The sequence below is a fragment of the Saccopteryx bilineata genome, chromosome 2 (assembly GCF_036850765.1).
Source record: "Saccopteryx bilineata isolate mSacBil1 chromosome 2, mSacBil1_pri_phased_curated, whole genome shotgun sequence".
Taxonomy (NCBI): domain Eukaryota; kingdom Metazoa; phylum Chordata; class Mammalia; order Chiroptera; family Emballonuridae; genus Saccopteryx; species Saccopteryx bilineata.
In genome coordinates, this window is record NC_089491.1 from 234,094,742 (window position 1) to 234,117,128 (window position 22,387).

Genomic DNA, 22,387 nt, shown 5'->3' on the forward strand with positions numbered 1-22,387 from the left:
GGAAAGGAAAGTGTGCTAGAGGAATATTAAAGAGGGATATAAATTCTCAACATCCCCCTTCCTCTGCCCTAGAAATGAATTTAGGCTCCTTATATTCATACAGAATATGCAAATGACTCAAAGTGCCCAAAGTTCCCTTAAGGCAACCCAGAGATGCTGGGAGGGCAAAGTACTGGCAGAGAGCCCACTGGGAGGAAAGGAGCCACACGGCCACACTATGTAGGCAACAACTGGAGCCACCAGCTAGCCCTGTGGGAGCCATGCATATAGGTAATCAGACCAGGCAGCAGCCTAGACTTGTTCAGAGACCAGTAGGAATCCTGAGAACACAACATAGGTCCATGGACATTGTCTCTTTCTGTTGCCACAAGGTCACTGATGCCATATCACCTATACTCTCCTACACCCTTCCCAGGGAAGCTGGGTTGGGAGAGGAAACTAGAAAGACTGCTTGAGCAATTGTCAGAGTTGTTTAAGCAGGGACTGAACTTCTTCAAGTGAATGTTAAAGTGATTGGTCAGACTGAGTTTCTCTGTGTGGTTCAACATTTAGTTTTCCTCTGCTGCCTTGAGAGGTGGGGGCTCATGGGAAGATTGCAAAGGCACAAAGGCACAACAGTTCCTTTACACGTCTGAGTGTAGAAGGAACAATTTTGCCAGACCTGTGTTACAGGTCTTTTAAAGACCTACAGAAGTTTATACCATCGGCTTATGTGCCTTTCTCTCCCTAAGACCAGAGAGCTCTTTGATCGAAAGACTGTGACTTACTGGTGTCTTGTAGCTCTACTGCCTCATACAGGGCAGGACACAGAGTAGGTGCTCAACAGACAGTCGTTGAGTATTCAATGGATGAGACCTTGAGGGACTTTCTCAAGAATAAAGAGCATGGGCAGATATCCTTTATGGACATAAGTGGATAGAATAAAGAACAACTATGAGAGGGAGCTGGGTCAGAGAAGTGAGAGCAGGGAGGGCACCAAATAACGACTGCTGATGACAGACCAGTTGGAGAACAGACATGAGATACCACTTTGTGAATTCCCAGAAATAACAGGGATTCACTTTGAGGAGGCCACTGATTCAATAGGCTGTGGGCAATTGGGTTACAGAGACATAAAGTAACAGTCAAGCCAGCCTGACCTGTGGTGGCGCAGTGGGATAAAGCGTCGACCTGGAAATGCTGAGGTCGCCGGTTCGAAACCCTGGGCTTGCCTGGTCAAGGCACATATGGGAGTTGATGCTTCCAGCTCCTCCCCCCCTTCTCTCTCTCTGTCTCTCCTCTCTCTCTCTCCCTCTCCTCTCTAAAAAACAAACAAACAAACAAACAAAAAAAGTAACAGTCAAGCCAACTGTTCTCACACAAAACATGTAACACTTAGCTGTCCTAGTGTACCTTGTTTTATTCTTCCCTGTGTTCTTTGGGTTTTTCATGGGGGGATGTGTGTTCCATATAATTGTTGATGATGTGGGCTACATGTTTTTTTGGATACCCTGATTATAAACCTTAGATTTCTTAACTTCAAAAGTATATTTATATTTGTCACTCTGCTTGTCTGACTTTTGAATCAGAAAATGTGCTTACTGCAGCCATCTCATTCCTCATTCATTAGCCTGGGAAATTCTCTGGGCAGAAACTCTAACTCCTCATTCCCATGAGTCTCCTGAGAGGGCCCAGTTTGAGCTCTGTGAAGGTTGCTGCTAAAACAGACAGACTGCTTGAATGAGAGCAGCAGTGGCCCTGCTTAGCTGAGGCCAGGCCTCTTCCTCCTCAAAACATTTTAACAGATGCATTTCCGAGGGCATTGTCCTCTTCTGAGCATCACAGGCCAGTCCTCTCGGCCTTTCTGCTGCACACCGTTGCTTCAGGCCACTCTTCATTTGGCACCCCCTCTGGAACTCGGGGATCCTGACTCCTCAGCCCTGCACCCATAGCTGCCCTGGCCTGCTGAACTCAGGCCTCTGTGCTGAGCATTCAGACATGGCCCTGAAGCTCAGAATGGAGCCCCCGCCCCAACACACACACACACACACACACACACACACACACACACACACACACACACGAATATGTAAATAACTTAAATAACTACCAATTTTAATAACTCTACCATTAGATTTCAGGATGTCCCCACCCAGTTGGCCTGTCCCTTTGTTTCCAGGCTCCGGGAAGAATAGTCTGGCACTGAGATCACTACCAGAGAGGTTTCTGCTTTGCTAATACCATAACATCAGTGGTAATTTTTATATTTAGCATTCTCCCCTGCTTTTCTTCATTTACTTCCTGTTATTAACTGAATCATATCCATTTCCTCCACTAAAATGTACATATATTTTTGTTGGAGAATAAAAAATAATCTTTCAACAAATGGCACCCAAATCCCTCTAACAGAGGGTATTGTCTTCAGCAAGAAAAATATTTACATATGCCACCTGGAGTGGAATGTAAGGCCTCAAGCACAAGTAGTCAAGGAACAAAAGGATAAACCACTTTGCATTAGAAACAAACAGGTATTTAGAAATAAGGAAAGAGTAGAGGAGAGAAATGAAGAAGGGGAAATGGGATGAAAGAGCAACATGGTGGGGAGCTGAAGAAAACTGAAGAACAGCTTGCATTGCTACACTGTGAAAGCCTTCTTCTGTCTTCCGCAAAGCTTTCAGAAAAGTTTACTACACACAAATGCAGTATGTGTGTTTCTAGCTCTGGTTTCACTTAGGTTTTCAAAGGCCTCTGTTGGGCAAATGAGTTTGTAAAATTTGTATTTTTTGAGTTTGCTCACTTAGTGTTAAAAATGGTGCTGGGCAGTGCTAGGTGTGTGATCTGTGAAATTGCAAATTACCTTCCTGCTTGGAAAGGGCCATTGTCTTGCTAGTGTGTGCTGCAGGAGAGAGAAGCCATGTTTGCAGAATGAGAGCAGAGAGAATGCAGGGCGCTGAAGAAGAAGCCAGTTTGTGCAGAAAGTTTGAAGAAGGAGAGATGGGGAACAGAGCTGAGGGGCTTTGTGAGCTCCGCTGAGATTGGTGGGGCCTTTGATTCTAGGAGAAACCAGAGAAGATTCTCCTGGTGTAGAACTGGAGAATGTGTCAGTGGCTTTGGGAGCCCTGAGTGAAAGGGAAGTGTTTCCCTGTGTGTTTGCTTGCTAGCCGGGGCAAGACTTTAATAAAGGAATGGCCACCATTTTTTGGCTCCACTGTTTTTTACCGTCTGCTCGAATCTAAAGGGAACCTGCATGTGAATGGCCGCGATAGCTGCTACTACTGGCAATACAGCCTCCCTAACTCCTCTGTGGGACGTTTCTCTCCTGTGTGTGTGAGTCTCAGACTTGGTCTAACCTTTCACCCCCAGCATCTGCTCTCTGACTAAACTCCATGTTGGAAGGCAGCCTCTCTATCCACTCCTTGCGCCCCCTACTATTGCTGAAGTTATTTCTGATTCTTTGTTCCATAAACCTATATATGAATGATGCCAGAGTTGTCCTTACCATAAATTTAATTTGCCAAGAAGGAGAGACAAGGAGGATACAGGAGGCCAATGTCAACCAGAGAGTTTGTGGAGCTGTGGCATTACCTGGGAGAGAAGGAGTGTGCATATGAGGCTTTGTGCTGAGGAGAGGCAGAGCCATGCTGCTCCGGCAGCCACGGAACAAGAGACAGATTAGTTAGCTCTCTCTGGAATAAAACAAGCTTTTTTGTGGGTCTGGACAGTGAGGAATGGCCCTCCCCAACGGCATTTTTCCCCTATTTCTTTTTAAAGTTCTCCTAGGTAGCCCTATTGCAGTTTGTTGCTGAGAAACATCAAATACAAAGTGGAGATGGAAGCAAAGTCTCCTTTTGGCTTCCCACAGCCTCATCCTGAACGTTGGTTTTGCTGTCTGCAGATTTCTGTAAATGTGAGGAGTCCCTCAGAAGAAAAGCATTCTGCAGAGATGTGGTATCTCAAAAGGTATAGGTTTGTTGGGAGTAGAGGCGGATTTAACGGCTGGCTCACTGGGCCCCGACTTCTGAAAGGCCCCACAAAACTCCAACTTTACACTTTTTTCTAATGACACCAAGTTTAAGAGGCCCAATCTTTTCGTCTGTGCCCAGGGCCTCCACCGACCTTAATCCGCCTCTGGTTGGGAGAAATATGTGATCAGGGTGGCATGGGGTCCTGAGTACATTTCTGTAAAGCAAGGAGGATGTGTTCCCATTTCCATACTGAAAAACTAAAAAACATCAAAGCCTTTTATGCTGAGAGTAAATATTTGTTTCTGAATAGAATTCCCACCCCCTCAGAAACTGAGAGGAACTCAGGGTTGTGTCCATGGTTGCTGAGCGTGCCCTATTCAGCAACTCTTCAGAGGAACAAAGAGGAGAAATTAATTGGCCTTAACATGTTTGAAAGATCCATCTTGCTGACCTATTTAAGATGTAGCAAAGACATTCTAGAAAACATCTCTGTAGTTTTGTTCTTCCAAAGCTCAGTGCTCAAATAAAAACAGGTTGGAAAATCATGGGGAAGCCACAAATTACCCCCATCTCATGAAAGGCTTCATTGTTTCCTTCTCTTGGATCCTCAGATGGTGTCCTCCCACCCACCATGTCCCCGGGAAGGATTTGCTCCATTCCTCCCTCTCTTGTCCTCCTCCCAAAGAAGGAGGGGCAGAAATGGAAATCAGCTAGCCTGCTGTGTGAAGAGCACTCCATGTTTCAGAGATGAGTAAGAAGAGTGGGATGTAGTAAACAGGGAAGGTGCTCATTCAAAAGTAACAGAAGACACAATCCCTGTCTAGGTGCTTAAATTAGTGGAGGAAGCTGCATCTAAATTATAAATAAGTATAATTGGTAAAAAAAAAACAAAAAACATTTGCATTATCCCTTACAAACTGTCTTTTCAAATATTATTTTATTGACCCTGGCCAGTTGGCTCAGTGGTAGAGTGCTAGCCCAGCATGTGGATGTCCCAGGTTCAAATCCCAGTCAGTGTATGCAGGAGAAGCAACCGGCTGCTTCTTCACCCCTTCCTCCCCCCCCACCCTTTTCCTCCTGCAGCCATAGCTCAATTGGTTTGAGTGTATTGGCCCTGGGCACTAAGGATTGCTCCATGAACCTCCACCTCAGGTACTAAAAAATTGCTTGGTTGTGAGCTTAGCCCCAGATGGGCAGAGCATAGGCCCCAGATGGGGTTGCTGAGTGGATCCCTGTTGGGGCAGATGTGGGAGTCTGTTTCTCTATCTCCCCTCCTCTCAGCTGGACAAAAGAAGAAAAAAATACATATTATGTTTTTTACTCTTCTAACAACTTTGTGTATAGAATTTTTATTTTTTCAGGGAGAAACATGGATCGTGTAACTTGCTCAAAGTCACACATTTTGTAAGTTAGACTCAGCCTGTGCTTCTTTGGTGTTCATACTACACGTCTGAAAGAAGTTCCCTTAAGTCAGGCCCAGAAAAAAAAAAGTCAGTATTAAAAAGGAAGTCTCTGAGACAAGAAGTGAAATGGAGGGAAAGGTGAGCAAAAGAACCATAAAAAAGCAAAGCATAACTAGCAAGAGGAAAATTGGGTTCCCAGTGGTGAATCCAGGCACACTAAGAGGATGGATTATCATACACAGGATTCAACATAGGGAAAAACAAGATTTCTTAAAAGAAGGGCCCAACTAAGTTGCTAGGGGAGGAGGCCTTGATAATAAGCCAAAAATTTCACCCCTTGTTGCAGTACTTACAGGGTCCAGCTTTGTCTAGTTCACAGACCCTTGCCAGAGTTAGCCCTCCAAGATTCTGCATCTGGTTTGCTGCCCAACAAGCTAAGGAATGTGATTTGCCAAGATTTTTTGGTTGTGACAGCAGTTTAACCTGAACAATTTGAAGCAAAAAAGAAATTTCTTCTATCATATAACAAAGTATTGCAGGAAACCGGAATAATTGGAAATTAGATAGTTAAAATTCATCATGGTTATCGCTCATCTCTCTTGCTTAGCTCCTGGTGTCAGCTTCATTTTTTTAAACCTTCTTACACTTTTTGATGGGATATGTATCATCGCTGGTCAATAGAACTTCTTGTGGTGTGGGAAACATTCTATCTCTGTACTGCCAGATACAGTAGCTGTTAGCCAAATGTGGCTACTGGGCTTTTAAGTGTGGTTAGTTAGACTGAAGAAATAAATTATAAATTTTAATTAATTAAAAATTAAATGTAGCTGGTGGTTAACATTGGGCAGTGTGGCTTGTTATTTAGGGAAGGGAAGAGTTTTGATGGAGCCAGTTTTAAAAAATTGTCTTGGTGAAAGACATAGGTCACAGGTACAGCTCTGGATCAATCACTATAGCCAGGAGGATAGAATACTATCCCATGTGCCTAGCCCCACAGCCACAGATGGCGCTGACCTATTATCAGAAGGAATGGAAGAAGGAATTATAAGCAGACAAACTAAAATCTTCTGAATGTAGAAGAGATGTATTCTATTTTGATCCTTCAAAAAATGTTAGTGAGCATTTATTAAAATACTATTACATATATGCATTTTATATATACTACCTTTATTCTCTCTTTTAAAACCTACCCCACAAAAACTCTTGAAAGGTCAATTATTCCTCCTATATTAGAGATGAAGAATCAAAGACTCAGATAATGTGACTTGCACAGAGAGCAAATTGCATAGCCAGAGTAGAAATGGAAGTTTGTCAAGTTTCTGTTCTCTGTACTATAATATGCTGTCCTTAGACATTTGGGATATAGAACAGAACATGTGACGATTAATAAAGAATAATTACAACAATCACAGTAGAACACACAAAAATGAGTGGCTGGTTTTCTTTAAATAGTTACCATGATACCCTGTTTTTATTCCATAAAAGATTTTTAAATTCCTCTTTTCAAATTGTTTTGGATCCTGCAACATATTTTTAAAGTATCTTTAATGATTGCAGTTTTTATACTTTAGGAGTATATTTCCTAAAAAACAGTCAAAAGTGTGATGAATAATATAGGTAACCATTTATAGATAGATAAAATCATTTGGGCCTAAACTCATTTTATTTAAAAGCGAAGTCTCCCATCTTAGTTGAGCTTCTATGGTATCAAAGAACAAATATCCCAGTGACGTTGCCATCACTGGAGAGGCACAATGCATGGATCTGGGAATTTGGCGAGTTCAAACACTGAGGCAACTTCTGGAACCAACTTTTTTGCAGGTAGTTCTGAATCTTCCTGTTTATCTGCTTCATTTTCCAATCTTTACCAATTGACTCCATTTTGATCATCTAAGGGGTCTCTATGTTACAAAAAATATAAAATCTAGTGCAAATTGGCATCAACAATAAATAACTTTACTGGATCATATATTTAAAATGTCTAGATGTAAGGTTGTGTCAAGAGTTAGCTTAATTGAGAGGCTCAAAGTGTCAACAGGGAATAGGAAGTAAGACTTTAAATTGTCCTTAGGCCATCTCCTTGAAATGTTGCCAGTCTCTTTGATGGAAAGAAAAAGAATAATGGTAAGGAGGCTATAAATTTCAACACTAGGAATTATTTGGCCTGAAAGCTGTCAGTACCCTGGTCTCTGAGGCCTAGCAACACTCAGGGGTGTTCTAGTTGGGTTTTCCAGGAAGCAGAGCCTGACACCCAGCTGCATGTTCAGTATGTTCATCAGGAAGTGCGATTGAGATTGACACCCTGTAGAAGAGAGGAGGAGGAAGGTGTAGTGAGCAAAGGGGGAAGCTGAGCTGTGATGCAGGATACACAGTCTCAGCCAACTCCACAGGGAGCTCAGAAGCTGAAATGAAGGTCCATCAAAGTTGTTCCAAGTTAGGTAGAAAGAGTGGACATTTACATCCTCATATGCATCAGTCACTGGATGTGGCTGCTCCTCAAAGGAAGCACGAAGCTACTCTCTTCTTATATTTTTATTTTTATTTTTTTATTTTTCTTAAGTGAGAAGCAGGGAGGCAGAGACAGACACCTGCATGCACCCTGACCCAGATCCAGCTGGCAAGCCCCCTACTAGGCTATGCTCTGCCTATCTGGGGTCATTGCTCTGTTGCTTGGCAACCCAGCTATTTTAGTGCCTGAGGCTAGGTCATGGAACCACCCTCAGTACCTGAGGCCAACCTGCTCCAACTGAACCACGACTGTGGGAGGGGAACAGAGAGAGAAGGGAGAGGGGAAGGGTGGAGAAGCAGATGGTCACTTCTCCTGTGTGCCCTGACCAGGAATCAAACCCAGAACATTCACACTCTGGGCCTATGCTCTATCACTGAGCAAACTGGCCAGGGCCATGAAGCTGCTCTCTGAAGCTGAGCCAGTCCCTGAAGGAGCCGACAGCCAAAGAGACAACAACTCTCCCAAAAGCTGAACTATCTGGTCAGTGCATCTCTGTCTATCTTAGATGAGTATTTGATAATATAGAGAGACACTGTTAATTTTTTTATCTCCCACCATGAGAAAAGAGAAAAGACTTCTGCATCCATTGATAAAATTAAAGAATCTTTTGCAAAGATCAAGACAGCAGATTCTATGGAAACAACTGGGCTTCACTGGAGCAGTCTACTATTGGTGCATTGACAATGAAACGTTGCTGCAGTCTTGGTCTGCATAAGCAAGTGGAAGAGCTCTCAGCCAGCACTTAGTTATAAAGCTTATTTTGAGAGGCGAATAAGGAAGAGAAAGAACAAAGGACAGTGTTATGGTCTGCTTCCAGGACACAGCTCAGAACATTGGTTTGCCCTGGAAAATCCTGCTCAAACTTGGGGAAAAGAATGAAAGTTGGTGTGACTCAGTTGCCTGAGTTGAGTTCCCATCATCCAGATCCCATAAGAGTTGGAATAGGCAGATTTCTACTTCTGTAAAGGTTCTTTTTAGGATAGGCTCTTAGTACAGATAATCAAGTTTTCTAAATTGCTGCAGGTGTGGGTCAGTCAGCCACAAGCAGATGGTGGAGACAAAACAGAAAATTTCCCTGTGATACTCAAAAATCAGGTCTGTTTAGAGTGGACTGCTGCCAAAGGCCCATGATGTGAGGCTTTGAGCAGTGATGGCCAGAGATCCCCCAGCCATATACATCAGAGATTATTCAGCTCTGATGAGGAGTGCCCTGGACGAGGGCCCCAAAACTCTGTTGCCAGCAACACCTATTCTTTCATATTTCTTAAAAAGACTGACAACTTCCAAGCAAATAGCTCCCTAAGAAACCAACTGACCAGCCTGACCAGGTGGTGGCACAGTGGATAGAGCGTCAAACTGGGATGCAGAGGACCCAGGTTCCAGACCCCAAGGTCACCAGCTTGAGCTCGGGCTCATCTGGTTTGAGCAAAAGCTCACCAGCTTGGACCCAAGGTCACTGGCTCGAGTAAGGGCCAGTCTGCTGTAGCCCGGTCTGCTGTAGCCCCACAGTCAAGGCACATATGAGAAAGCAATCAGTGAACAACTAAGGTGTCGCAACGAAAAACTAATGATTGATGCTTCTCATCTCTCTCCATTCCTGTCTGTCTGTCCCTATCTATCCCTCTCTCTGACTCTCTCTCTGTCTCTGTAAAAAAAAAAAAAAAGGAAAAATAAAATAAAAAAAGAAACCAACTGACCATACAGAAGATAAACCTTGTGAAAAGGTCAGAGAAGGGGAGCAGGGCCTATGATGTAAGCTCTCTGAATATAACAAAAGTATAGATTTGTATGAAACCACTGGCACTAGACCTTGAGGTAGAGGGTTAAAGAGCAATGAATACTCAATAACACTTCTTCCCAGTGTTGGTGTGTGTAAATGTACAAATCAATGGCTCTCTCAAGTGGAGGCAGTTTTCTGTTCCTCACCCTTCTGGGTGGAGGTGGGATGGATTCTTGCTACTTGGTTACTCAGTGTTATTTATAAACCATTCTGCCTCCTTTTTCTTAGCTTCACCCCTCATTTTGCATCTAATAGTATTAGACTACAACCATCACTGCTTTCTTTCCAGGTTATACTCATCTAACCAACATTAGGTCTTTTCCTAAAATTCCTTGAAGATTGTTGCTCCTTGCTCCGGCCAACACTATTGTCACATACCATATTTCCCCATGTATAAGATGCACCCTTTTTGGAAAAATTTGGGGTCTAAAAACTGGGTGCATCTTATACAGTGGTTGTAGATTTTTTACTTGCATTTCACTCTTGTTTTTACTCTCATTGTTGAAGACAATGATTTGTCATCAGACACAGATGAGGACAAGCTAATGGATGAGAGTTTTGACAGTGATGAGGAGTTGTCTGAATTTTTGTTTGTTTGTTATTTTTCTGAAGTTAGAAGTGGGGAGGCAGACAGACAAACTCCTGCATGCACCTGACCAGGATCCACCAGGCATGCTCACCAGAGGGTAATGCTCTGCCCATCTGGGGCGTCGTTCCATTGCTGTGAGGGCCATTCTGGAGCCTGAGGCGGAGGCCATAGAGCCATCCTCAGCACCCAGGTCAACTTTGCTCCAATGGAGCCTTGGCTGCGGGAGGGGAAGAGAGAGACAGAGAGGAAGGAGAGGGGGAGGGGTGGAGAAGCAGATGGGTGCTTCTCCTGTGTGCTCTGACCGGGAATTGAACCTGGGACTTCCAAACGCCGGGCCGACACTCTACTGCTGAGTCAACCAGCCAGGGTAGGAGCTGTATGAATTTAATAATGAATAAAACTTGAGTTCAATAACTAAATGTTCAATAACATTTGTTTTTATTATGGGCCCCAAAATTAAGGTGTGTGTTATACATAGGAGTGTCCTATACATGGGAAAATTTTGTTTATTTCAATAACCTCAGGAATAATCCATTCACAGATCTGGCCTCTCATTTCTATGACCTTTTCTTCTCTAGGATCTTGTTCTTTAACCTACCTCAGTGCTCCCTCCTTTGGTCGAACCATAGACTTTGACAGTACCACTATCTGCAGCCCCTCCATACTCTCAGTTTCAAGCATCCCACTTTCAGATCACCACCTCTTATCTTTTCAGTGCATTCTTTCTAGTATCCTTCTCCAACAAACCTTAGGCTCACGTAGAAATCTACAATTTTTAAAAAATTTTTAATTTTAATTTATTGTGTTGACATGGTTCAAGTATCCCATTCTATATTTGATCTTACCAACTTTACAATGTTCCTTATTTCCCATTTGTTCTCCCTTCTCACACTACCTATCTTAAATTCCTTGGTCAGTTTTAATTACTTTCTTGCATTAATCTTTAACTCTCTTGCTCCTTTCTTTTTTGATGGAATATTTTGGCAAAAGCTCAACCCTGGTTAAAATAAATACTCCACCTACTTCATGCCTATAACCATGCAACTGAAGAAAACACTCAACCATGCTGATTGGTCTCACTTTAAATTCAAAATCATGAATTTCACATGGGTGCTTTAAGGCCACTTCACAATTGTATGTGTCTCTCATTCATACTTCTACTCTTCACTTTTTTTTCTTGAGACAGAGAGAAAGAGAAGGAAACATTGATTTGTTGTTCCACTTATTTATGCTTTCATTAGTTGAGTCTTGTATTTTCCCTGACCAGGGATTGAACCCACAATCTTGGCATATTGGGATGATGCTTTAACCAACTGAACTACCTGGCAAGGGCCTGAACAACTATTTTATACAGTATCTTCTTTATTCAAACCTCCAATGGTTTTCATCTACTATATTAATGAACTTGCTTCCTATCTGTACTAGTTATCTCTTGCCATGTAACAAATTATCCCAAAATTTAGCATCTAAAAACAATAAACATCATGTCACACAGTTTCTGGCTGGGTGCTTTGGCTCAGGATTGCTTACGAGTTTGCAGTCAAGTTGTTGGCCAATATACAGTCTGTGAAGACTTGATTGAGGCTGGAGGATCCACTTGCAAGATAATTCACAGAACTGTTGGCAGGAGGTTTCAGTTTTTTCTCATATGAGCCTTTTTATACGGCTGCTCATGACATAAATTCTTTCCCCCAAAGCAAGTGATCTATTAGAGAGTGGGAGTGAAAGCAAGAGTGAAAGAGGGGTACAGCATCTTTCATAACCAACCTCTAAAGTGACATACCATCACTTCTGCCATATTCTACTGGTCACACAAAATAACCCTGGTATAATGTGAGAGGACAGTATAAAAGGGTGTGAATACCAAAAGGTGAGGAAAATTAGAGGCCATCTTGTAGGCTGGCTACAATATTATTTCACAGAAAAAAATAGAGCAATCAGGAAAGAACTACAACAAGCTCCCATCACCATATTATCCAATACCCAGTTTATATTCTGCTTTCGCTGCTATTGCTAAGATGAACCATCTGTCCCTCTTGCTATCTAAGGCCAACACTTCCACCTGTTCACTAGGTTTCCTCTTTCCCACTTAAGGGCATAGATGCAAAAATTATCCCATTTCTCTCCTGCATCATCACTTTTCTCCTGTCTACTGGATGATTCCCATTATCATCAACAAAAAATACAGTATGCTGCACTCTTAAAGAAAGAACTTCTAATAGTTCTACCTTCTCTTTTTGCCATGCATTTCTCTGTCCCTTTACAACAAGACGCATTGAAAAAGTTGTCTAACATCGGTGTCTCCCAATTCCTCCTCTCCTCTCTCTTAGTCTGCCCCATTAGGCTTTTGCTCTTCAATTACTCTGAAAATACTGGTGTTTTTCTTCCTTTTTTTGTGACAGAGAGAGAGAGAGAGAGAGAGAGAGAGAGAGAGAGAAGGACAGATAGGGACAGACAGGAAGGGAGGGAGATGAGAAGCATCAATTCTTCACTGTGGCTCCTTAGTTGTTCATTGATTGCTTTCTCATATGTGCCTTGACCAGGGGGCTACAGCAGAGTGAGTGACCCCTTGCTCAAACCAGCGACCTTGGGCTCAAGCCAGTGACCACGGGGTCATGTCTATGATCCCACGCTCAAGCCAGCGACCCCACATTCAAGTTGGATGAACCCGCGCTCAAGCCAGTGACCTTGGGGTTTTGAACCTGGGTCCTCTGCGTCCCAGATCGATGCTCTATCCACTGCACCTTCCTGGTCATGCCAAAAACACTGTTTTTAAAGTCATTGATGACCTCCACATTGTTAAATCCAAAAGTCAATTCTCAGTCCTCATCTTATTTGACTTACCAGCAGGACTTACCACAAATGACCTGTCCTCGTAAATGAAATATTTTCTTCACTTGGCTTTCAAAGTATTGAACTTCTAATTTTTTTTCTTAGATTACTGGTTGATTGCTGAAATTGCTTTGCATAACCCTTCTTTTTTCTCAGCCTCTTTAATATTGGAATACCTCTCACCCTTTTGCCCTCCCTGCCCTTGGGCTCAGTCCTTGGACCTATTTTATCTGTTTATATTTAGTTCTTGAATGATTTTATTTGATCTTATGGCTTTACATCAGTAGGCTAATAGCTCCCAACTTTTATACAGTGTGTCCGTAAAGTCATGGTGCACTTTTGACCGGTCACAGGAAAGCAACAAAAGACGACAGAAATGTGAAATCTGCACCAAATAAAAGGAAAACCCTCCCAGTTTCTGTAGGATGATGTGGCAGTATATGCGCATGCACAGATGATTACATAACACCGTGTATACACTGGAGCAGCCCACGGCCATGCCAGTCGAGATGTGGACGGTACAGAGGAAAGTTCAGTGTTCTGTGGCTCGCTAAATTTGAATCCGTGACCAAAGTGCAACGTGAATATTGGTGTGTTTATAACGGAGCGCCACCACATAGGAATAGCATTACTTGGATAAGTAATAAGCAGTTGAAGGAAACTGGCAGTTGGTGGAGAAACCCGTTCTGGTAGGCCATCAGTCAGTGACAAGTCTGTAGAGGCTATACGGGATAGCTACCTAAGGAGCCCTAAAAAATTTGTGTGTGAGCCCACATCGAACTGCACTGAACACATATGAAACTGGGAGAGTTTTCCTTTTATTTGGTGATTTCACATTTCTATCGTCTTTTGTTGCTTTCCTGTAACCAGTCAAAAGTGCACCATGACTTTACGGACACACTGTATTTCTATTCCAGAACTCGCCCTCTGAACTACAGACACTGTTATCATACTGCTTTCTTGAATGCCAATTAGATAAATAAAACTTAATCTGTCTCAAACTGAAATCTTTATCTGCCCCCTCCCAAACCTCTACTTCTTCCACCATTTCCCCCTTCTCAGTTATAGCAACTCCATCCTGTCAGTTGCTCAGGAGGAAATCCCTACAATTTTCCTTGACATTTATCTCTCTTTTGCTCACACGCAAATACACACACATGTGCATGCCCTCATATGCACAATCTATCGATATATCCAACTTTCAACAGGTCCTGAAAATTCTGCCTCCCAAGTATATCCAAAATGCAACTACATCTCAACATCTGTACTAAGACTTCCCTGATTCAAGACATCTCAATCTCCTATTCGTATTGGAATATTCTTTGAATTGGTCTACTTACTTATACCTTTCTCCTCTATTCAGTCTATTCTCAGCTCAGCATTGAGTAATTTCTTAACATTTGAAGTCACATTATGGCCTTCCTTTGCTCAAAACCCTCCAATTGCTCTCCATTTCAATGTCTTTCAGTGGCTTATAAAGCACTACCCACTCCCTAACTTTTGACCTATCTCAACACTCTACCCTCTCTTACTCTGCACTAGTCACTCGGGCTTCTTGCCAGGCTGGACCTAATCACCTCTGAGTGATTATACTAGCTGTTCCCTCTACCTAAACCATTCTTTTAATTTATAAAACTCTCTTGAAGTTTACAGTAGCTTGTTCCATTATCTCACAAAACTTTGCATTGGAGTCTTTGTTGGAGAGTACCTCAGTGAAGCCCTCACTAATCATTCTAAAATTTCATGTCTCCTCCCATTAACGCACTATCCTTTTTTTTTTCCTGCTTTTACTCTACAATACTCATCGGCATCAGACACACTTATTTATTCAGGTGTTTATTTGGTTACTATTTATAATATTGTAAATTCCATGATCAAGGGGTATTTGTTTTGTTTACTCTTTATATTTCCAGTGCTCAGTACAGTCCTGGTAGATAAAAAGCTCCCAACTATATGTTAAATGAAGAATGAGTGGGTGTGATAATGAAATGCCCAGGATTATAACAGACCGTGGAGTAGGGACGGAGACCACTCACTAGGCTGCGATGTTCAAATACATGAATAAGTATGAATAGTATCGTAAACGTAATGAGGTGTACAACGGATCACCATGACTTATTGCTCCTCGGGGAAGCCTGTTAGGCCCGCAATCTTCCTTCCCTTTCCCGCGCTCCCCTCACTTGGGACACCTGCCGCCCAGTCAGTGAGCAATCCACCCCGGCGTATCCCTTCTCTTGGAGAATTTGGGACGGACTCAACGTGAGAACTACGGCGGGTCGCCAGCCTGCCGGACTGGTCGGTAACTCCGGGCCGCCGGCCCGCGAACTCACTCGTCTCGAATCTGCTCCTCTCGCCCTTAGCGGAAGTGACGGACACGAGAGCGGAAACGGCTGTCACGCCCTCGTCCGGAAGGGGCGGGCTCAGGGAAGCCGAGGGGCGGGACGGGGCTGCTTTTCGAGAAGTGGCGGTTTGCTAGAGGCGGTTACTTGAGTATCTTGAGTAGTTTCAGTCTGGCAAGTTGCGGGTGCTCTCTCAGCCGGCGTGCGATCCCGAGGCCTTAGGGGTGGGCTTCTGTCTGTGCCTCCTTGCCCAGCGTCTCCCCCGTAACCGGACACGGATTATCTGGACTCTGCCCAGACGCAGGCTCTCGCCCTCGCCTCCAGCCCCTTTCTCTCTGGCTGCTACGGTCAGTTCCCTGTCCCACAGCGCCTTGCCACGGCTTGCAGCAGGCCTTGTCCTCTCCACCAGGTCATACTGTCCCTTCCCTCCCTTCCCCATTCCTTTCCGGAAGGCACTCTCGAAGCCTTTCCCTCTTATTGGTCTCCACATCTCTTCCCTTCTTTCTTTAAGAATCGTCCTCGTTCTTCCACTCCCTGTCAGGCCGCTGCCTTCTCCACCCTCTTCACGATCTTCAAGGCTTCTTCTCTCCGTCCCAGCGACTGTGGCTCACGTGTTAGGAAGTTGCGCTTTTAAAGCGGTCGTTTGAAGATGTTAAGCTTTTCCTTTCTCCTAACCAGGAGTCACAGATGCCAGGAAGTATGGCCCCCTTCAAGAAGCGTCGAAATGCCACAAGGTTGCCCCTGGCTTTAAACCCCCAGAAGAGCAAGGCCGTGCTTTCGGTGCTGGCCGAGAGGAACCCGGCTGTCGTGCCCGTGGGGGCGTGGGTGGAGCCCGCCTCGCCGCACAGCTCGGAAATCCCAGCGTCTGTGAGTGTCAGTTTGAACCGGACGGTGGGCTTCCTACCCCACCTTTCTTTTTATTAACCTCTCCGGTGCTTAGATAAAGATGAACAGTCTGGGGATGTTGTTTCTATTCTGTCATAAATAGATATATTGCATTACGGTTACAGAACAAACACGTGTGTATTTGCCCAAACTTACATACACATATATACAGTATTTCAGTTTACTTCACAAACTTTTGATTGCTTGTTATGCACAATCAGTAGGCACTATTTTTCAGACAATCTACAATGTAGGTAGGGTGGCTTTTGGCCACATTTCCTGTAACATTAGTTAATGCTTAAAGTTTTTGCTAAATTTGGTAATGAAAATTCAGGCAACGTGTAGTAATAGAATACTGGAGGAGAGATGGATTCTGACTGGGATTCTGATAAAGCTTAAGTATAAAGTCCGTGAGGACATAGACCTTTATGTTCTGTTCATTCCTATCCTGGTTTATAGTAGGTCTTCTGGAATTATTTGTTGAAGGAATGAATGAGGAAATACAGTTTGTTTGGTCCTTAAAGCATGGGTATACTTTAAGAACCAAACAAGCCAGTAGAGAGGAAGAAGCAATTCAGATAAAGGGGAAACTTGCAGTTTACACGTGTGCCTATTTATGTGATGAAGCTCATACATACTAATTAACACATGAGGACAAATTTGTAAGGAAATGGTTACAGTCTTTCACCAAACTGTTTCACTTAGCTATTTGTTTGAAAAAAAATTTTTTTAATTAAGTGAGAGTTGGGGTTGGTGGGGAGGCAGGGACAGACTCCCCCATGCACCGAACTGGGATCTACCCGGAAGCCCCCTACAGGGTAATGCTCTGCCCAACTGGGGCTGCTGCTCTAACACCCCGGAACAATTTCAGTGCCTGAGGCAGACCATGGAGCCATTTTCAGTCCCCAGGGCCAACTATTGCTTGAACCATTCTGGCAGTGGCTGTGGGAGGGGGGAAAAGAGAGAGAGAGAGACAAAGAAAGAGAAGAGGGATGGGAGAGGGGTGGAGAATCAGATGATTGCTTCTCCTATGTGCCCTGACTGAGAATTAAACCCGGGACTTCCACATGTGGGGCCCATGCTCTTACTACTGAGTCAATTGGGCAGAGCCTATTTGTTTGAATTTTACTGTGGTACTTACCAACTTACATTCAAAGTAAATTGTTTACATACCTACTCTTCCTAATGAAGTCTGAGCTCCTAGATCTTATCATCATATTTCCACCTTTATCTTAGTGCCTAATAAATATGGGCATTGGGTTAATATTTATGGAATGCACAAAATATGTAAAGATCTTCTGAATGTATAGACAGGGTGCTGAGCATGATGTTGGAAAATATGAGGTATGTTTACTTAGTGGTCCTTGATATCAGAAAAGAAACTAAATATATTTAAAGTAGATGTTAAATAATAGTGCAATGTTGTATATTCATTTATATTATTTATGTTTGTATGTATGTATAAACATATTCATTTACTTATTTCTACACTGCCTATTTCCAGAAAGGACTTTAAGAGTTTGGGTTGTATATGATTAAGTGCTAAGACTATGGTATTTAAAGAAGAAAGATAAGACTTTGGAATACTGATCAAGGACTCACATGAGATAAAATGTTCCAAATTGTTTAGAACATATTTTGGAATCGAACATTACATAAACATTGAATACCTTTATATTCAAGTCTCTGTATTATATACTATAGAGGAAACAAGGTAGAATTAAATACATTTCTTGCATTCAAAGAGATCATAATCTAATGGAAGAACCAAGAAATACTGTACTCAATATTAATCAGAGGTACCATAGCAGAAGAAGGCTTAGAGGAAGAAAGGATTGTGGAAGGTAATAGGAGGCAGGTTTTAGATGGTCTTGAAGATAGAGATTACAAAAAGGGCATGCTAGGTTAAAAAATGGAGCATAGGCCCTGGCCAGCTGGCTCAGTGTTAGAGCTTCGTGTGGAAGAGTGGTAGGCCTGGTGTGTGGAAGTCCTGGGTTCAGTTCCTGGCCAGGACACACAGGAGAAGCGCCCATCTACTTCTCCACCCTTCCCCTTCTCCTTCCTCTCTATATCTTCCCCCCCTGAAGCCAAGGCTCCATTGGAGCAAAGTTGGCCAGGGTACTGAGGATGGCTCCATAGCCTCTGTCTCAGATGCTAGAATGGCTCTGGTTGCAATGGAACAATGCCCCAGATTGGCAGAGCATTGCCCCCTAGTGGGCATGCTGGGTGGATCCTGGTCAGGTACATGCAGGAGTCTGTCTCTCTGACTCCCTGCTTCTCACTTCAGAAAAATACAAAAAAAAAAAAAGAAAGAAAGAAAAAAGGAGCATAATTCTAAGTATGAAAGCATTTTAGAATAAGACATTTTTGGTGAGTGATAAGCAATCTGCTGTATCTGGACTGTTTTACCCATTTTAGAAAATGTATAACGTAAGATAGATTTGAATTCATTAATAAAGTCAGTTAAAAAAATAAAATTGTTATCTTAGCAAAAAAAAAATCAATTGAATAATTAAAACATTTGGCCAGAAAAAGAAAGAATTAATGAAGATAACTTTATTTTCAGTTCAATGAAAAATTAAGATTTGATTTGAATACTCACAAATTCCAATTTTTACTTTGTGATTTGCTTTTAAATTCTTGGTACTAATTAGCTATGTCTAGATTATCATCTCTGAACTCCTGTGATTTCCTTACTGGGAATTTTGGATTATAGAACTGAGTTATGTTTTCAGGATTGTTTCCTGACTGCTTTGTTTATAACAGAACTACAATGGGGAAAATGATTGACATTTAAGTTCATTTTCTATCTTTTGTCTTGGTAAAGACTTCAGCATATATGATTGAAGAAGAACTAAAGGAACAGCTAAGAAAGAAAAAAGAAGCTTTGGAACATTTTCAGAGACAAGTTAAACATCGGGTAAATCAACAAATTAGCCTGAGAAAAAAGCAACAGCTTCAGAAGTTTTATGAAGCAGTAAGTTCAAAGTGAGCCCTGATTAAAGAATGAATGGAAAGTGTGTGTTTTATGAGATAAGCTACTAGGCAGAATCAGATTACTTCTTTTGATTACATCCTTTGTGTATTGATTTGCTGGTGTGGGCAGTAGATTTGTATGTCGAGAAACTTTATTTTATTCCTATGTAATTCTTATTCATTTTTTGCTTCTACTAGTTAAAAACAATGTCAGAGTTTTGGATTCAGATTTGAGTTTGAATTTTGGCTTATGCTATTTTTAAAGATTAAATTTACTGAGTTAACAGTTAATAATATATAATTTTCAGGTGTACAGAATAATTCATTATCTATATATTCTATTGCATACTCACCACCCAAAGTCTAGTTTCCTTCCATTACCATATATTTGACCCTCTAAACCTATTTCACCCTTACCATTTTGTTGTCTGTTATCTATGAGTTTAATTTTGTCTTGTTAGTTTGTTACTTTTCTGTTTGATATTCCACATATGAATGAAAACATTCAATTTTTGTCTTTTTTCATCTGACTTATTTCACTTAGCATAATACCCTCAAGACCTATCCATGTTGCTACAATGGACAATATATATATATTTTTAATGGCTGAGTTCTAGTATTCCATTGTGTGTATGTGACTGTGTGTGTGTGTATGGGTATGTATTTTACATACCCACACATACCCACATAGTGCATCTTTTTTATCCATTCATACATCCGTTGACACTTAGGTTGTTTTCCTGTCTTGTCTATTGTAAATAATGCTGCAGTAAACACTGGGGTACATATTCTTTATGAATTAATATTTTTATATTTTCAGGTAAAATACCCAGAGAGGAATTACTGGGTCAGATGATAATTCTATTCTTAATTTTTAAAGGAATTCCCATACTGTTTCCCACAGTGGCTGCACCAATTTACATGCCCTCCAACAGTGTACAGGTCTACCCTTTCTCCGCATTCTAACACTTGTCATTTTTTGTCTTTTTGATAGTAGCCATTCTAACAGATGTGAGATGGTCTCATTGTGGTTTTGATTTGCATTTCTCTAATAACTAGTGATATTGAACCTCTTTTTATGTCTGTTGGCCATCTTATGTCTTCCTTGGAAGAATATCTGTTTAAATCTTAATCTGATTTTTTGTTTTTTGTTGTTGAGTTGTATGAGTTCATTTTATGTTTTAAATGTTGACCCCTTATCAGATGTGTCATTTGTGAAGATATCCTACCATTTGGTTGGTTGCTATTTATTTTGCTGATGTTTTCTTTTGCTGTACAGAAGCTCTTTAGTTTGATGTAGTCCTAATTTATTTCTGCTTTTGTTTTCTTTGCCTTTGGAGTCAAATTCAGAAAAACATCTCTGAGACCAATGTACAGAAACTTAAGTTTTTTTTCTATGTATTTTATTGTTTTGGGTCTTAGATTAGGTCTGTTAGATTTTAAGTTAATTTTTGTGTATGATGTGAGATATTGATCTAGTTTCATTCTTTTGCATACAACTGTCCAGTTTTTTTTTAATTTTTTTAATTTATAGTTTAAATTATTTTATTTATTTATTCACTTTAGAGGAGAGAGAGAGAAAGAGAGAGAGAGAGAGAGAGGGAAGGGGGAAGGAGCAGGAAGCATCAACTCCCGTATGTGCCTTGACCGGGCAAGCCCAGAGTTTCGAACCAGCGACCTCAGCATTTCCAGGTCGACACTTTATCCACTGTGCCACCACAGGTCAGGCCCAGTTTTCCCAGCACCATTTATTGATGAGACTTTTCTTTCTCCATTGTATATTTTTTACTTCTTTGTTGTAAATTATGTGTGGGTTTATTTCTGGATCTCAGTTCTGTTCCATTGGCCTGTGAACCTGTTTTTCTGCCGATACCATATTATTTTGATTACTATAGCTTTATAGTATAGTTTAAAGTTGAGGAGCGTGATACCTCCAGCTTTGTTATTTTATTTTTCTTAGGATTGCTTTGGCTATTCAGGTTTGTTTTTTTTTGTGGTTCCATACAAATTTCAGGGTTTTTTGTCCTAATTCTGTGAAAAATGCCATTGGAATTTTGATAGGGATTGCACTGAATCTGTAGGTTGTTTTAGGTGATACGGGCATTTAAACAATATTAATTCTTCTAATCCATGAACATAGAATTTTTCAATTTCTTTGTCCTTCAATTTCTTTCCACAGTGTCTTATCATTTTCAGTGTACAGGTCCTTCACCTTCTTTATTAAGTTTATTTCTAGGTGTTGTATTTTTTTTTTTTAAGAAGGAGAGACAGAGAGATAGGAATATTGAGCTGTTCCTGTATGTGCGCTGACTGGGTATCGAACCAGCAACCTCTGCACGTTGGGACAATGCTCCAACCAACCAAGCTGTTCGGCCAGGGCTTAATTTTTTATTGATTGGTTGGTGTTTAGAGAGACAGAGACAGGAGGGGAGAGAAGAGAGGAGGGGGAAGGGAAGCATTCATTTATTGTTCCACTCAGTCGTGCATTCATTGGTTGCTTCCCATGTGTGCCCCAACCAGGGATCGAACCCACAACCTTGTTGTTTCAGGACAGTGCTCTAACCCAGTGGTAGTCAACCTGGTCCCTACTGCCCACTAGTGGGCATTCCAGCTTTCATGGTGAGCAGTAGCGGAGCAACCAAGTATAAATAAAAAGATAGATTTAACTATAATAAGTTGTTTTATAAAGATTTATTCTGCCAAATTTAGCAAAAATCTGACATAAAGTACTTGGTAAGTAATTATTATTATATGCTTTAACTTGCTGTAACTCTGCTTTATAAAATTTATAAGGTAAAGTTACTTCCCTACTTTATAAATCACCATTACTGTGGAACTGGTGGGCAGTTAGAAAATTTTACTACTAACAGAGATACAAAAGTGGGAGGTAGGTATAAAAAGGTTGACTAGCCCTGCTCTAACTGACTGAGTTAACAGGCTAGGGCCCATATTTTATCCTTTTTGTTGTGATTGTAAATGTATTATTTTCTTTCTTTTATATCTTGTTGTTAGTATAATAGAAATGCAACAGAATTTTGTATATTGATATCCTGAAACTTTCCCATACTTGTTTTTTACTTCTAGTAGTTTATTGGTGGAGTGTTTAAGGTTTTCTTTATATAAAATTATG

The 22,387-nt window shown here is 41.6% G+C and overlaps 1 protein-coding gene across 6 annotated transcripts in view; it reads left to right on the top strand.

Annotated features, from left to right (window-relative positions):
* Positions 1-15,424: 15,424 nt before the first annotated feature.
* CCDC15 (coiled-coil domain containing 15) overlaps positions 15,425-22,387 on the top strand; it is a 97,683-nt gene continuing 90,720 nt past the window's right edge. For 3 of the 6 annotated variants that reach the window (XM_066254991.1, XM_066254989.1, XM_066254988.1), the window contains exons 1-3: positions 15,427-15,743; positions 16,075-16,263; positions 19,109-19,258. In XM_066254991.1, the coding sequence (XP_066111088.1) occupies positions 16,084-16,263; positions 19,109-19,258 (330 nt within the window). In that variant the 5' untranslated portion in view covers positions 15,427-15,743; positions 16,075-16,083. Of the gene's footprint in view, positions 15,744-16,074; positions 16,264-19,108; positions 19,259-22,387 lie in introns of all 6 variants that reach the window. The other 3 variants (XM_066254992.1, XM_066254993.1, XM_066254987.1) reach the window with 2 other exon arrangements.